This window comes from Panthera leo, chromosome B4, assembly GCF_018350215.1.
Source record: "Panthera leo isolate Ple1 chromosome B4, P.leo_Ple1_pat1.1, whole genome shotgun sequence".
NCBI lineage: Eukaryota > Metazoa > Chordata > Mammalia > Carnivora > Felidae > Panthera > Panthera leo.
The window spans coordinates 109,810,273-109,825,284 of NC_056685.1; the positions used below are offsets into that span (position 1 = coordinate 109,810,273).

The 15,012-nt window shown below is 34.6% G+C and overlaps 1 protein-coding gene across 2 annotated transcripts in view; it reads right to left on the reverse strand.

The window, feature by feature from the left end:
• Positions 1 to 15,012, reverse strand: part of CEP290 (centrosomal protein 290) — a 92,450-nt gene that overhangs the window by 47,537 nt on the left and 29,901 nt on the right. For both annotated transcript variants that reach the window (XM_042947303.1, XM_042947304.1), the window contains 7 exons: positions 14,185 to 14,349; positions 13,668 to 13,817; positions 11,510 to 11,625; positions 10,150 to 10,252; positions 9,829 to 10,059; positions 5,192 to 5,365; positions 264 to 375 (listed from right to left, as the gene is read on the reverse strand). In XM_042947303.1, coding sequence (XP_042803237.1) covers positions 264 to 375; positions 5,192 to 5,365; positions 9,829 to 10,059; positions 10,150 to 10,252; positions 11,510 to 11,625; positions 13,668 to 13,817; positions 14,185 to 14,349 — 1,051 coding nt within the window. The remainder of the gene's footprint in view (positions 1 to 263; positions 376 to 5,191; positions 5,366 to 9,828; positions 10,060 to 10,149; positions 10,253 to 11,509; positions 11,626 to 13,667; positions 13,818 to 14,184; positions 14,350 to 15,012) is intronic.

Sequence of the window (15,012 nt, forward strand, 5' to 3'; positions counted from 1 at the left end):
GTTAATGTTCTGTCATAATTTTTTAACATATATGAACTAATCTCATCTACTAACTAAACTCATCTACTAACTAAAAACCAAATTTTGGTAGAGATTAGCATAAGATACTATTCATCAACTGTCTGCTAAATTAAACTGTTAGGCAGAGTTCATTTTTATCAAAATACTTCCTTTTCATCTGATATAGAAAAGGAACTATAAATGAATAACGTATTCACTATTAGATTTTCATCATTTTACATTATCAGAGTCATCATACTTACCTAATTTAGTTTCTTGTTCCCAGGCTTGTTCAACAGTGTAAAGTTTTTCCTTGGTAATCTCCAGTTCTTTATTTATAGAGTCCACTTGTTCTTTCAGGGATGCATTTTCACACTCAATAAAACAGAAACATCACTGAGAAACTACATTATAATTCAGACTAATATGATATAAGTGATATTGATTTAACTTTATATAATATCTCCTAAAACTCACAATCCGGTTTTTTTAAACAAAATTAGGAGCTTCCCTACACGTAATATATACACACATACATATACAAACACACGTATACACACACACACATATATAAAGAAAGTATGTTAAAATAATCAAAATATATCCAATATGTGACTTCCGAATATTAGCTTCTGCTATGTTCACTTTGGCCAAGCTGGAATGCTTAGAGTTTCTCACACAGTTACCGAGCATCACTAGCACACCATCATGTCAGGTGCTGTCCTTCATGTCCACGGTGGAAAGAAACAGACAAAATACTGGCCTTCACAGGCCTCACCATTTAGCATCTGTGGTTATCTGTGTGTAGCAGGAGTTGGGGAGGGTATGGAAGGCAGAAGACAGTGAACAGGTAAGCAAACCAAAAACTCTAAGAATGTAAAGATCTAGAAAGAAACAGAGTATGGATCCAGAGCAAAATAAAAGGAACCATATCAAGATAGAAAGGTTAAAGAAGGCTCAAACCCATGTACTGTGAGATCATGACCTGAGCCAAAATCAAGAGCTAGACACTTACCCACCTGAGCCACCCAAGGGCTCAAGGAGCCAGTGTTGACAAGAAGCCAGCCAGAGAGAAGAGCTATGTGTTGATAAACCCTGATGCTCTGATGGAGGACTGAGTTTGGGGCATTAGAGGACTTAAGCACAGACAGCAAAAATAACAGTGACGAGTGGTATAAGATAAACTTGGAGTGATAATAGGGGGTCATACCAGGCAGGGCATGGTATGTCAAGATAAGGAACTAGAATTTAACTTAATATATAATAGGAAATCATTTAAACATCTTAAGGAGGAAGTATTTTTGTTTTTGTTTTTTTTTTTAATTTAATGTTTGTTTATTTTTGAGAAAGAGACTGAGCATGAGCAGGGGAAGGGCAGAGAGGGGGAGAGACAGAATCCAAAGCAGGCTCCAGACTCAGCTGTCAGCAGAGCCCAAAGCAGGGCTTGAACTTACGAACTGCGAGATAATGACCTGAGCTGAAGTCGGATGCTTAGCTGACTGAGCCACCCAGGAGCTTCTTTAAGGAGGACGTTTTAAACAACCATTCTGAATGCAATGTGGAGAATAAATAAAGGGGTAAGCAGAGAAATCAAAATTAAGAAAATATAAAATCCTGATGAGTAGGGTCACAGCAGTGAAGATGGAGAAAAGAGGACACACATATGAATGAATTACATTTGGGAAATAAAAATGACAGGGGAAAGGAATGACAGAAAGTAACTCTAAGGTATCTGCCTTCATGGAGTAGGTAACAGCAGCACCTATTGAAACGGAAACAACTATGAGAGAAACAGACATTCTGGATATGTTAAATTTGAGATCCTCTTGAAACAGGATTTGTAAAATAGATAATCCCATTACAGTACCGAAAAGGCAGACTGGACACAAAAATGTAGGAGTTGGCACATAAATTTAATATGCTCATTTACTCTTTGTTTTAACAAACAGAATACTAACTATATGCCAGGTATTCTAAGCCCTTGAATCATATAAAGAAATTCTGTCCTAGAACTTGTGTTGGGCAGGGGGTAGTTGGAAAAGAAGCCAATACATAATACAATGTTACATAATACATTTTATGAAGAATAACAGGATAATGAGGTTTTATTTATTTTTTTTAAGAGGACGTTATGATAAAAAAGCAAGATAAGGGAATACAATGTGACTTTCTGGTAATGTGCACAATTACAACCCCGTTCTAGATACTGAAAATACATAGGGGAAAAAAAAAAAAAGAGGGCTTAGAGGTTTTAACATCTTTCTACCTTTTTTTCCCTCTTACTTCCAGACTTTCAAGAACTCTGGTCTTGCTCCAGATGCCATTCTTATTCCCCTGCCCTCGGTGGGGTGCCCTGCACCCACACTTTTACCACCCACCTCTAGAATCTTCAATTGACCTCTCCCTATTTGCTCTAAATTTTCTTTCCCTCTACCCTCAAACTTCATTGGCCTGTTTAAAAAAAAAGAAAAAAAAAAACAGTTGATAAAATAAATCCTTCTCTTGATCCTACTTCAACCTGTATCTAATTTCTTTTTACTTCTATCATCAGATTTCTAGTTTTTCTGTTGCCTTATCACCCCCACCCATTCAGTTTTTGCATTTTCTTATCATCCAGTCTCTTTATATTCTGAAAATTGATTTTTACCACTTTTACTCTCAATAAAGTCTACCCTTGGGGCTCCTGGTTGGCTCAGTCAGTTAAGTGGCCAACTCTTGATTTCAGCTCAGGTCATATCTGACAATTGTGAGACTGAACTCTGCATTGGGCTCTTCGCTGAGCATGAAGTCTGGTTGGGCTTCTCTCTCTCTTGCTCTCTCTCAGCCCCTCCCCTGCTCTCGCTCTCTCAAAATAAATAAATTTAAAAAAAAGAAAAAAGGAACTTTACTCTTGAAAGGCATCAACAATTTCCTAATCACCACATCTGATGACCTTTGCACCATGGCTCTACACCATTAATAACTCTCTCGAGGTCAACATTTATTAGTTCTGTGTGCCAAAGAGGAAGTACTAAACACATAAAAGTGAATTAAATAGAATTCCTGATATCAAGAATATATTCCAGTAGGGGATGGAGACATACAAACACTCTTATTATGTGATATAAATAGCAGAAACAGGTACAAGATAGAGAATATAGACAGAGAGACTTTGTTCTATAAAGAAAGATGCTTCAGAAAAAAAGACAGTGTCTGAACAAAGGTTTTTCTTTTTTTAATGTTTATTTATTATTGAGTTTATTACTTTAATGTTTATTATTTATTTAATGTTTATTTGTTATATATAACATTTTTAATGTTTATTTATATTATTTATTATGGGAGAGGCAGAGACAGGAAGAGACACAGAATCCAAAGCAGGCTCCAGGCTCCGAGCTGTCAGCACAGAGCCCAATGTGGGGCTCAAACTCACGAACTGAGATATCATGACCTGAGCCGAAGTCAGATGCTTAACTGACTGAGCCACCCAGGTGCCCCTGAACAAAGTTTTAAACATGAATAGAAATTCACTGAGCACATAAGTGGAGAGCCCTGGGAGGGCTTTCGAGACAAGGAAACAGCAGGTACATAAGAATATATATATGAGAAAAAACACTGTGTCCCAGCAAACTGGTAGTTCAATTTCAAAAACAAATTGTAAAAGTACTTAGAGCACCACAGGAGATGACATGAGGTAAGTGGGGGCTAATCACAAAAGGAATTTGGCTTTTATTCTTTAAGTGGCTGACAGTGATTGATAGGTGTGAAGCAAAGGCGTTGTCCCATGGTCAGATTCATGTTTAGAATGACCATAGTGGTGGAAGTAAGGAGGAGGTAACACAGGAGATAGGGATAGAGTAAGGGCTACCACAATACACATAATAAAGAATAAAACTGGGGGCGCCTGGGTGGCGCAGTCGGTTAAGCGTCCGACTTCAGCCAGGTCACGATCTCACGGTCCGTGAGTTCGAGCCCCGCGTCAGGCTCTGGGCTGATGGCTCGGAGCCTGGAGCCTGTTTCCGATTCTGTGTCTCCCTCTCTCTCTGCCCCTCCCCCGTTCATGCTCTGTCTCTCTCTGTCCCAAAAATAAATAAAAAAAAAAAAAAAAAAAAAAAACGTTAAAAAAAAAAAAAAAAGAATAAAACTGACACATTGTCAATAGGGATAAAAATATACTCAGAATTATAATCGAGATGCGGGAAAGAATATAACACAAACGTATTTTTTTTTTTTAATTTTAAGGAAAGATGAAAAATATTCTTTGGAAAAATAGATAAATAAGTTAAAAATTACTCATTGCTGTTATCTACATAATATATTTCTTACATGGATTTTCTTGGTTTTTTTTTTCTTACATGGATTCTAAAATCATACAGAGGAAGCGTGCAAAGGACATGAAAAATGGGGAAAAATAAATTATTACCACACCTAAATATTCAAAATTTTCTACAAAAATTAACATAATCATCTCCCTTTGGCAAAACAGTAAAAAGTAAACTGATCATGATTATTGCTAGTTAGTATTAATAAATCACTCAGATATTTTTATAGGAGTCATTCAAAGCTATTCAAAATAACATTTGGGTGTTTTATTGAATGTGTCCCTCTAAGCAAGTAAAATCTATGAAGCTAACAAAATCAGACCTCATTCCACTCCTAGGAGAAGATCACAAAAGAGAAGATGTCAAAAGACACAAGCCCCTATTTCTGAAGAGGAAGATGAACAAATCAGGAGCTGGTTTTGCTTGCGTTAAAGGTATGGAGGTCAAGTGGCTAGAAGAGGACGACAAGGGTTCTGGGCCATATCCACAGACTGTTTGAATATGTGATACTTCATCCTATTTTCCTTATCTGTACAGTTAGAAAGGATGGGGATTTCCACAGCTCATCCAGGGTCAGGAAGAGCCATCTCGGCTATATCCATCCCAAGAAACATAAACCAAGGGGTACAAGAAAATAAGTTGCACTGGGATCAGGGGGAAGAGAGAAGGATGGGTACTTAATGACGCCTCCTCTTTCGGTTACAATCATCTGTAACCTGTCTGGTTCATGCTTCTGTTTCTTTTTTAAGTGCCTGGTGTTAAGCGTCTTGATTCAATAAAATTCTGCAAATGGACTAAGGAGGATGAAAGGATGAAGTCATTCCGCACCTACAGATAGCACCCAAGAGGAACAGCTAATATTACAAGGTTCAAGGACTATATACACTTACCTCTAAGTGTTCCAAGTTATTTGTTCTTTGAACAAGCATATTATCTTTTTGCAAGATGTCCCTGTATTTCGCAGTCAGTTCATTGTACTGTTTATTGGCCAATTCTAGCTCAGACAAAGAAACACTATTATCTATAACTTTTTGCAGAGCTGCAATCTTGAAAATGGCCATTTCCTATGTAAACAAAGACACACTGAGTCAAGTTGGTATATTTTTTCCTAGTGAAGTACTAGCCACTTTTCAGAAGGATAAGATAATATAGCTGAAAGCAAAACAGATTTTAGAATCACTGAAGAAAAGATTTCTTATGTATTAAAAATATTACAATAATTATTCATTTCTTTAGTAGAAGAAATAGTACTATTTAGAAATTTTAAATCATAATAAAAATGAAAAAAAAAGGAAATCCTTTCATAACTATCATAGTAAAATGAAATTCAATTTCAGAAAAGCATAATACACAGCAGCAAGAAAATATGTATCACCCAGAATAATACTACTTGGCAATGAGAAAAAATGAAATCCTGCCAGTTGCAGCATCGTGGATGGAACTGGAGGGTATTATGCTAAGTAAAATAAGTCAGGCAGAGAAAGACAGATACCATATGTTTTCACTCATATGTGGAACTTGAAAAACTTAACAGAAGACCATGGGGGAAGGGAAGGGGAAAAAATGGTTACAAACAGAGGGAGGGAGGCAAACTGTAAGAGACTCTTAAATACAGAGAACAAACTAAGGGTTGATGGGGGTGGGGGAGAGGGGAAAATGGGTGATGGGCATTGAGGAAGGCACTTGTTGGGATGAGCACTGGGTGTTGCATGTAAGCGATGAATCAGAGGAATCTACCCTCAAAACCAAGAGCACACTATATACACTGTATGTTAGCCAGTTTGACAATAAATTGTATTAAAAAAAAAAAAAAAAGAATGTACCTCTGGATGGCTTTTCTAAATTTCATAAGCTTAAAAAGAACTTGCTTTTAGTTAGCTGAATGGCAAAATTAGATTTACCACATTACAATTTACCTATTTCTGCTTATTATAGTTACACAGACTAGTTTTGTAATAAAAGAGAAAACCTTTTATTCACATGAAAGAAACAATACTTAGTGAGAAAAATTTTCTCTCAATTAGCTGTCTCTAATAATACCAATGACTTTAGTTACTTGTTTTACATTCTACTCATCAGCTGTACAATTATAAAAATTCACTACTCGAAGACTCTGTATTAACACTACAAAGAAACATCTGAACTTTTCTCTCTAAAGTTGACGAAGTAGTGCAAGGAATAACCAAATTTATAAAGTGAGGAAGATAAAGAACTACAGTTACCATTTCTTGTGAAGGATAGCAATGAGGGAGAAATATTTGTGGTAGTGCTTCATGTCTCATTTTGATAGCTTCTTTTCATTTAAGTAAATATACATAATTCTACCTTACTCTTAGAATCTGATTTCACACATTCTTTGTGTGGGGAGGGGTTTCCTATTTCCCATCTCCTAAAAATATCCAATTTTCAGCTTTCCAATTGTTGTGTACTATCTCCCCAAATCCAGGTCGAATAGTCAGGTTGAACAGAAGAACATTCTAGTTCTTTTTTCCCCTTCTATCTCACACACTCACTATATTTGCAATACTTCAGGAAAGCACAAAAGTAAAAAACAAGTACATTTCTTAAGACTCAAAATGTCCTGGAGCACCTGGGTGGCTCAGTTGGTTCAGCGTCTGACTTCGGCTCAGGTTATCATCTCACAGTTCGTGAGTTCGAGCCCTGCATTGGGCTCTGTGCTGACAGCTCAGAGCCTGGAGCCTGCTTCGGATTCTGTGTCTCCCCCTCTCTTTGCTCCCCCCCCCCCCCTCGCTCACGCACTCTCTCTTTCTCCCTCTCTCAAAATAAACACTAAAAAAATTTTTTAAAAAGACTCAAAATGTCCTTATCACATGTACAAATAAAAACAGCTTTAATTATTCAACAAGTTCCTTTTTGCATCAGGATTCAGCTTTAAGATCATATTGAAAGTAAGTTTGTTAGCATGACAATTTCACTTATTACTATCCTTAAAAGGAACTCAACTTCATTTTAATTTTACTTTGAACGCTTATGTGTTTATATGATCCTATGTAAATTTGGATATGTAAACTGAACATGTACATGCTTAAAATAAACTATATAAGACAAGATGTAAAGCAAGGTGTAGAAGAGTACACACAGCATGCAACTTCTTGTGTCTGTTAATATCTTCGAAAAGAAACATTAAAAAGATGATCAGTTACCTGTAGCAGTTAGGGCAGAATGGAGTCAAAGGTACAGGGACAGAAGTAAGATTTCTCTGACTACATGTTTAAAAGATGCAAATGTTTCATATATTCAAATCAATTTTAAAAAAGAAACTAAAAGTAACTATGAGTTTGAAGACAAATGCAAAACAAATGAGCCTAATTATACATCAAATTTATAGTATAACCTCAAAAGGAGGAGAATTATTTCAAGTTACTGTAGAATATATTACCTTGACTATACATCCTACTGAAAGATATTCTAAGGAAAATAAGAAGTATAAGGAAATTAAAATTTTTTTAGGTTTATTTATTTATTTTGAGAAAGAGACAGAGTGAGCAGGGGAGGGGCTGAGAGAGAGGGAGGGAGAGAATCCCAAGCAGGCTCCTCACTGTCAGCACAGAGCCTGATGTGGGGCCTGCACTCACAAAATCGTGAGATCATGCCCTGAGCCAAAACCAAGAGTTGGATGCTTAACAGACTGAGCCACCCAGGCACCCCAAGAACTATAAAGATATTTTAAACTAATTGCTGTTGTTATTGCTAATACCAATGCAAGATTATCTTCAAATTATTGTGTAAATATTACAGAATAATTATTTTAATATTAATAACAGATTTCCATGTAAGAAAAAAGTAATATGAGTATAAAATCAAATGTTAGTAAAAACTCCATACTATTTCCTAAACCCCACTATGTTAAATCTGAAATGTGGAGATAACAGTATGAACTCATGTTTTAAATATACACATATTTTCCTAACTTGCTCACTGAAAAGGACTAGTAGCAATGACATTTCAAGAGCAATAACACCTAGTGACCAGTTTGGGCCTCTAAATGCCTTTACCACTAAAAATAACCAGAGTTCTTTAGAGAAATGGTTTATTCCAAGTCTGGATTAAAGTATACAATGTAAATCTTGGATATCCTGTTGTGCCAGAAAAGAAACCAACATTTGAGGCTTGGTTCAAAGACTACTGGATACTTGTCAAAAGGAAACAAGAACTAGCTTTAAAGGGCTCCCATTGGCGCCTGGGTGGCTCAGTCGGTTGAGCATCCGACTTCGGCTCAGGTCATGATCTCACAGTTTGTGGGTTCAAGCCCCGCATCAGGCTCTGTGCTGACTGCTTGCTCAGAGCCTGGAGCCTGCTTCAGATTCTGTCTCCTTCTCTCTCTGCCCCTCCCCCGCTCACGCTTTGTCTCACTCTGTTTCTCAAAAATAAATAAAATGTAAAAAAAAAAAAAAATTTAAAGGGCTCCCATTGGCCAAAATGAAGACAAATAATGACTAAGTGTGTTAGTCTGTAATGATACTGAAAGAAGAGAAAGATGGGGAAGTTGGGCAAACAGGTAGAAGAAGCAGAGTATATCAACTCTGATTTCTGAAGACTAGTCATTAAAAGGAGAGGAGGAAGCTTTTGTCTTGCCTTTCTAGTAGGAACTATACTTCAAAATAACCGAATAGGCTGGGCTAATGAAGAAAAGCTCTATATTTTATAAAAGAATATCTGCTAATAAGTGTAGAAAGTATAATATAACTAGAAAAATAATGTTTGCAACTCTAATGAAATAACTGAGTCAGGTAACAACAATCATCAGTGGATGCTAAACCCATTATGAGCACTAACAAAGAATTGGTTATTTGCATGGACCAAAATATCACCAGTTAACTAAATCACTTTATAATAGAGATATATGGCTGTCTCCCCCTTAAGATAATAATCACTCACTAAACACGGGACTACCAGACATTCCATCTCTTGAAGTGATGCAATATAAATAATTACTTCTAAAGTACAAAGCATTACTGATGGAATATTCTTGTCAAAAAACATTTAATCTGACATAAACAAGGCTTCAAAGCTTTTAGTAAATAACAAACAGATGAACAAACAAAATTACAAAAGAAAATAATCATGAATCTTCAACATTTTTCACAAAGAGAAAAAAAAAAACAGGGGAGATTCTATGAATATTGAAGACATGAAAAAAAATAAAGACTTATGAATGTAATACCCAAATACAACACAGGGTCCTTAACTGGATCCTGGGATAATGGAGGAAATGTGAATATGGTCGGGACATTAGATAATGTGAGGCAATTATTGCCAATTTTGTTAGATGTGATAAAGTTTGTGGTTATGTAAACAAAAAAAGGCTTTTTTAGAAATGCACACTAAAATATTTAGGGAAGAAATGTCTACAATTTATTCCTACAAAAAACAGATGAAACAATTATGGCAGAATGTTAATAGATGTTAACTATTAATCCAGGAGATGGCTGTTCATTGTATGATCCTCTCTTCCTCATAACTGAAAGTTTTCATAGAGTAAAAAAAAAAAAAAAATCAGATGTACCTTAAATCGTTGCAAACGTCCAATTTTTTCACCAACTTCAGCTTCCATTGATATCAATTCATTCTTCTGTTTCCCGTTTTCTTTCCTAAGCTGTCGCTCCAATTCTACTAAAGTAGTATATTGTCTTATGAGTGACTTTTCATTCACTTGCAAGACTGTAATTTTTCTACTATATTCTGAAAGTGTTTTTTTCATTTCATCCGAATCCATCTGAAGAGCACTAAGCAAATTCTGCACAAAGACACGTTTACATTACTTAGTGAACGTAGCTATCTTAATTTGTACAATAGTATATATTGATTTTGAAGGGTTTTTACTCACATTATATTCTTTTACTTTTATAGCACCTTGTTGGATTTGATCCTCAAGTTTTTTCTTTTCCTCTTTCATTGTTTCAGATTCTGTTTTCCAGGTCTCCTTTTCACTTAAAATAAAAAATGACAATATAATACACCTAATATTTACAGAAAAAGATAACTTTAAATTATGGAAATTTAAAGTTTTCATGAAATAACAGACATCATAGCTACTGGTATCCGATAACAGAATAACTCAAAATTCCATTCCAAAAGGATTTAGCCTGTAAATTATATTTTTATTAAATAAATGCAGTGTAAAGAAATTATCAAGTTACTTTCATTATTCCATGAATCACAACTCTACAACTGTTACAATATAACAAATGATGATGGATCTTATAAACAATTTATTGAAAACAGAAAATAGGAAAATAATCAACACTCCAAAGTAATTCTGGAAATTAGTTCTCAATTTTCAGACCCTAGTCTTAAGCTTCAGTGTTAATTTAAATACTTGCAAAATATAGAATACAAACATTATTAGAAATCATTTGACTGAAAAGGTGTGTAAGATACTGCTGCCCACCCAAGAGACATTCCAGTCACCAGAAATCCAGTCAGCATAAACAAATTACAGTGACATCGTTCATTCTCTTTGCCACTGAATGGTTTGGACTTGAACATAGGACTCGGACAGCTCATTGGCCCAACTCTGGCTAAAGTGATCTGAGTCAAAATCTGCTCTGCTAGAAGACTTTGGAAAAAATGTTTTATCTAAAAATGAAAAGTCATGTGGAAAAAAAATTGCCTCTTCTTCAGCGGGCATGACTCCATCTTTCTTGAACTCCTGCATCTGTTTTATAAACTATAATAGGAGATAATAACAACCCCTAAACATGACCTACCCTATAATTAGCTTTGGGTTTCTTGTTAGATCACATAATAATTACCCTTCATGTTTAAATCACCTTTGCTCAGGTATTCTAATGACTAATAAGAAAATTTTTCTGTTGATACAGATGAAATAGCAGAGATACGGAGAAATGTAATAGTCTCAATGGATATATATCAATAATGCTGACAGTGATGATGAAGAATGATGCTAACAGCTGACATTTACAAAATATTCATGTGCCAGGACACTTACCAAATGCTCATATCTGAGCATTTCTATGTAACAATTTAATTAAATTTTATAACAACCCTATGAAAAAGGCATTACTATCTCAGAAATTTATAGATAAGGAAACTAAGACATAAAGTAGGAGGAAAGAGGTATGAGGGAAGGGTAAAACAAAATATCTAAGTATTCCCTTACATTAGTTTCATCATTAATAAGAACATACTACAACCAAATTATAAAGTTTTGTTAACATTTATACCTTAGATATTCTTTATATAATAAACTCTGTTGATGACGAATTACTGCAAATTTTCTGTTATAGTCCTCAAGAGAATCTTCTAAATTTTTTAATTTATTTTCTTTATATTCTAGTTCCTAAAAATTGGTTTAGAAATAAGGATTAAAAAAGAATAAGAATATATTTTATATTTGAAAGTATAAATTCATAATCTGACAAGATTACAGAAAAATATATAGAAGAGAATAGTTACCAAATCCATTAGCAGCTCAGATAATTTCTATACTATTTTGAACATCTTAGTTTAAGGCATATGGAATGAGGCAATATGTTTAAAAAGAAGTACTATAAAATTGGTAACATTATTTTTATCATATTTGTTAGTTTCCGTAACCATATAAATTATCAGATACAATGGCTACAAACTTACCTCCAGTCCACTCAGCCTCACAGACCCTTTTGTGAACTTAACTGTTCATGCCTCTATTCAAATGTCCTTTCCAATTATTTCATTTTATAAATGAAGAAAGAGACTTGGGAAGATTAGCTTAACATTAAAAAACTCATCACCACTACACTTGGTAATCATTTCTAAGCATATATAATATGGCAAACTTGGTGTCAGATGCTATATTTACATGCAGATCGAACACCTGAAATCAGGTCATGACTCTAAAGGCTTTGGCTATGTCCATCACTCCTAGGTATGGGAGTCCAAGTACCTGTTTTGCCACTATGAACAGGTTTTCAGAGTCCCAATACGTGCTCCCTAATCTACCACAATACCTCTCATATGTTTTTTTTTCTATAAAGATAAAAAAAAAATGAATTTCATCTCAAGCAACATGACAATACTGTCATTACTTGTTGACAGTGTCCTATACTGCAGGAGAATAAGTTATAAAGAGCTAAGGGGTGCCTGGGTGGCTCAGTTGGTTAAGCATCTGACTCTTGATTTCAGCTCAGATCACGATCTCACAGTTCATGAGTTCGAGCCCCATGTCGGGCTCCTCACTGACAGCATGGAGCCTGCTTGGGATTCTCTCTCTCCTGCTCTCTCTGCCCCTTCTCTACTCCCCGTCTCTCTCAAAATAAATAAACTTAAAAAAAATTTGCTAAAGTTATAAACTTAGAAGTAGTAATATAACGTGCACTATAAAGTAATGTTCTAGTAAGTGGTAAGGTTGTCCCTCCCTGACTTAGATAACACACAAATTCTAATTTTCAAAAAAAGATTAATTTCCAAATACAGAAACAAGTATTTGATAATCAGAACTCAAGTACAGTTACAAATGGATCATCTAGGAGATGGAAACAGTAGTGCTTATAATCAAAAATGTATTTTCATTGATTTCAAATACATTTTTGTAATTATATTTCCTTAAAAATTTTTTAACATTTATTTATTTTTGAGAGACAGAGAGTGCAAGTGTGAGCAGGGGAGGGGCAAAGAGGGAGACAGAGGATCTGAAGCAGGCTCTGTGCTGTGTGCATACAGCCTGATGCAGGGCTTGAACTCAAAAACCATGAGATCATGACCTGAGCTGAAACCAAGAGTTGGACGGTCAATCCAGGCACCCTTATAATTATATTTTTATTGGACATAATGTTATGGGTATTTACACTTCAAATGAAATAACGAAAAGCACCTCTCATTAGGCCATTCACAATGACCACAATATAGACAGCAAAAATGACAAACAGGGCAAGCACTTCCCTTCCTAATTCACTAATGGATTAACTAACACTTTACAAGATAAAGGGAAGAAAAACATTAAAGACAATTGGGTTTAAAACCTTTTTCTTGTAGTTAACACAAAAAAGGAACAATTCTAATCATTTCACCAAAAAGCTCTGTCAAGACTTTATTCACTTGAATTGCTTATCCAACCAACACTAAATAAAAGGTCTCCCCTTAATTATACACTACTACTTTGGCTGCTGCATGTTATTCTACTATCATATATTTCATATGACCTGTATGTGCACAAGATATGTCAACATGCTTCTCATGCAGATGAAGAATAAATTTCTTTTATTTACAAATTCCATTTAATATCAAAATCTATAAAAATATACCTCAATGCTAATATTCTAAGAACTCAAAAGAATGTATGAAGACTAAATTAAAAACATGTTATCAATTACTTTTGTTATTCACATGCAAAATTTTTACTACCTGTAAGATACGTATTAAATATTCATTTTGAGAATTAATAATATTGGCACTAGATGGTGCTATCTCATCAGGTAAGTCTACTCCTTTAAAAACAACATTTGATCCTTCTGATTGCCTTAAAAGAATGGCTTCTTTTTCGAGATGATCTATCTGGAAAGACAGAGTTCAGAAATGAGAAACACATCTCTTACACCCAAAGACAAATTTAAAAGCAGTAACTTATACTTCGTACAGAATTATTTTTAAAAAGGAACTGTATGAATGCCCTACCAGGCATTAATTAAATTATACTTTCAAATTCTATTTAGAAACCCAGGCAGAGACTTAGAATTTTTGTATTCTTTTTTATTATAAAAGTAGTTATTTCCCACTTAATTAAGAAAACTCCAAAAAGGAGTTTTCTTATTGTTGAATTAATTTAAGAGGCATTTTCTCAGTGATTTTAAAAAAATTAAGTTTCATATTAAGCCTATGTTCATAATGCTTAGCATTTTCTATTATTTAAGAAAAGTTTTACCTTTAAATTTGCTTTTGCCAACTGCTGAGAATAATTTATAGCCTCCTTCCGAGATTCCCTGAGCTCCTGTCTTAATTCTTCATTCCTTCCAGTAAGTTGATCAACTTGGGCTTTCAAATGCAGATTTGCATCAAAGATTCCTTCTGCATTCTTTGATTCTATAGCCTAACATATTTAGATTATATTGAAGAAATGTGAAGCAAAATACTGAAATCATCATTTAAAAAATTACCCGTAAATAAAATTCACATTTAAGCATTTTACTGTTCCCACTGCCAGGTATAACGAAATATGCTAAATCCATTTATTTAGGAATCTAAATTTACAAAACTCTAGATTAACTTACATAAGATTTACCAAGCATAGTAATTACCTCATTAAAACAATTAACAAACATTTACCTAATTTTAGTAGAGTGGTAGACTGGAAAAACTGGAAGGGAATAAGAGGACTAGGGTTCAAATCCTAACCAATCTCTTACTAGCTCAGCAGTGAATTAAATTCTTTATACCTTACTTTCCTTATCTCTAAAGAGGTAATGTTAGATCTGTCTGCTTCACAAAGTTTTTATACAGTCAAGATGAGATAACTTATATGCAAATACTTTGAAACTATGCAGCACCCGTAAAGAACGAGCAAAAGAATAAAATAGTTACTACATTTAATTAAATGACTTTTTATTGCTTCCTCTCCACACAGTTGAAGCACAGATGATAAAAATGCAAAGTATGGTAACAGAGTATTATCTAAGGGTGTTGGATAAACAAAAATAACATGTCAAATAGTAAAATATTTTCCAAGAGGCTGCACTGGTCCTAATTCTCCAAC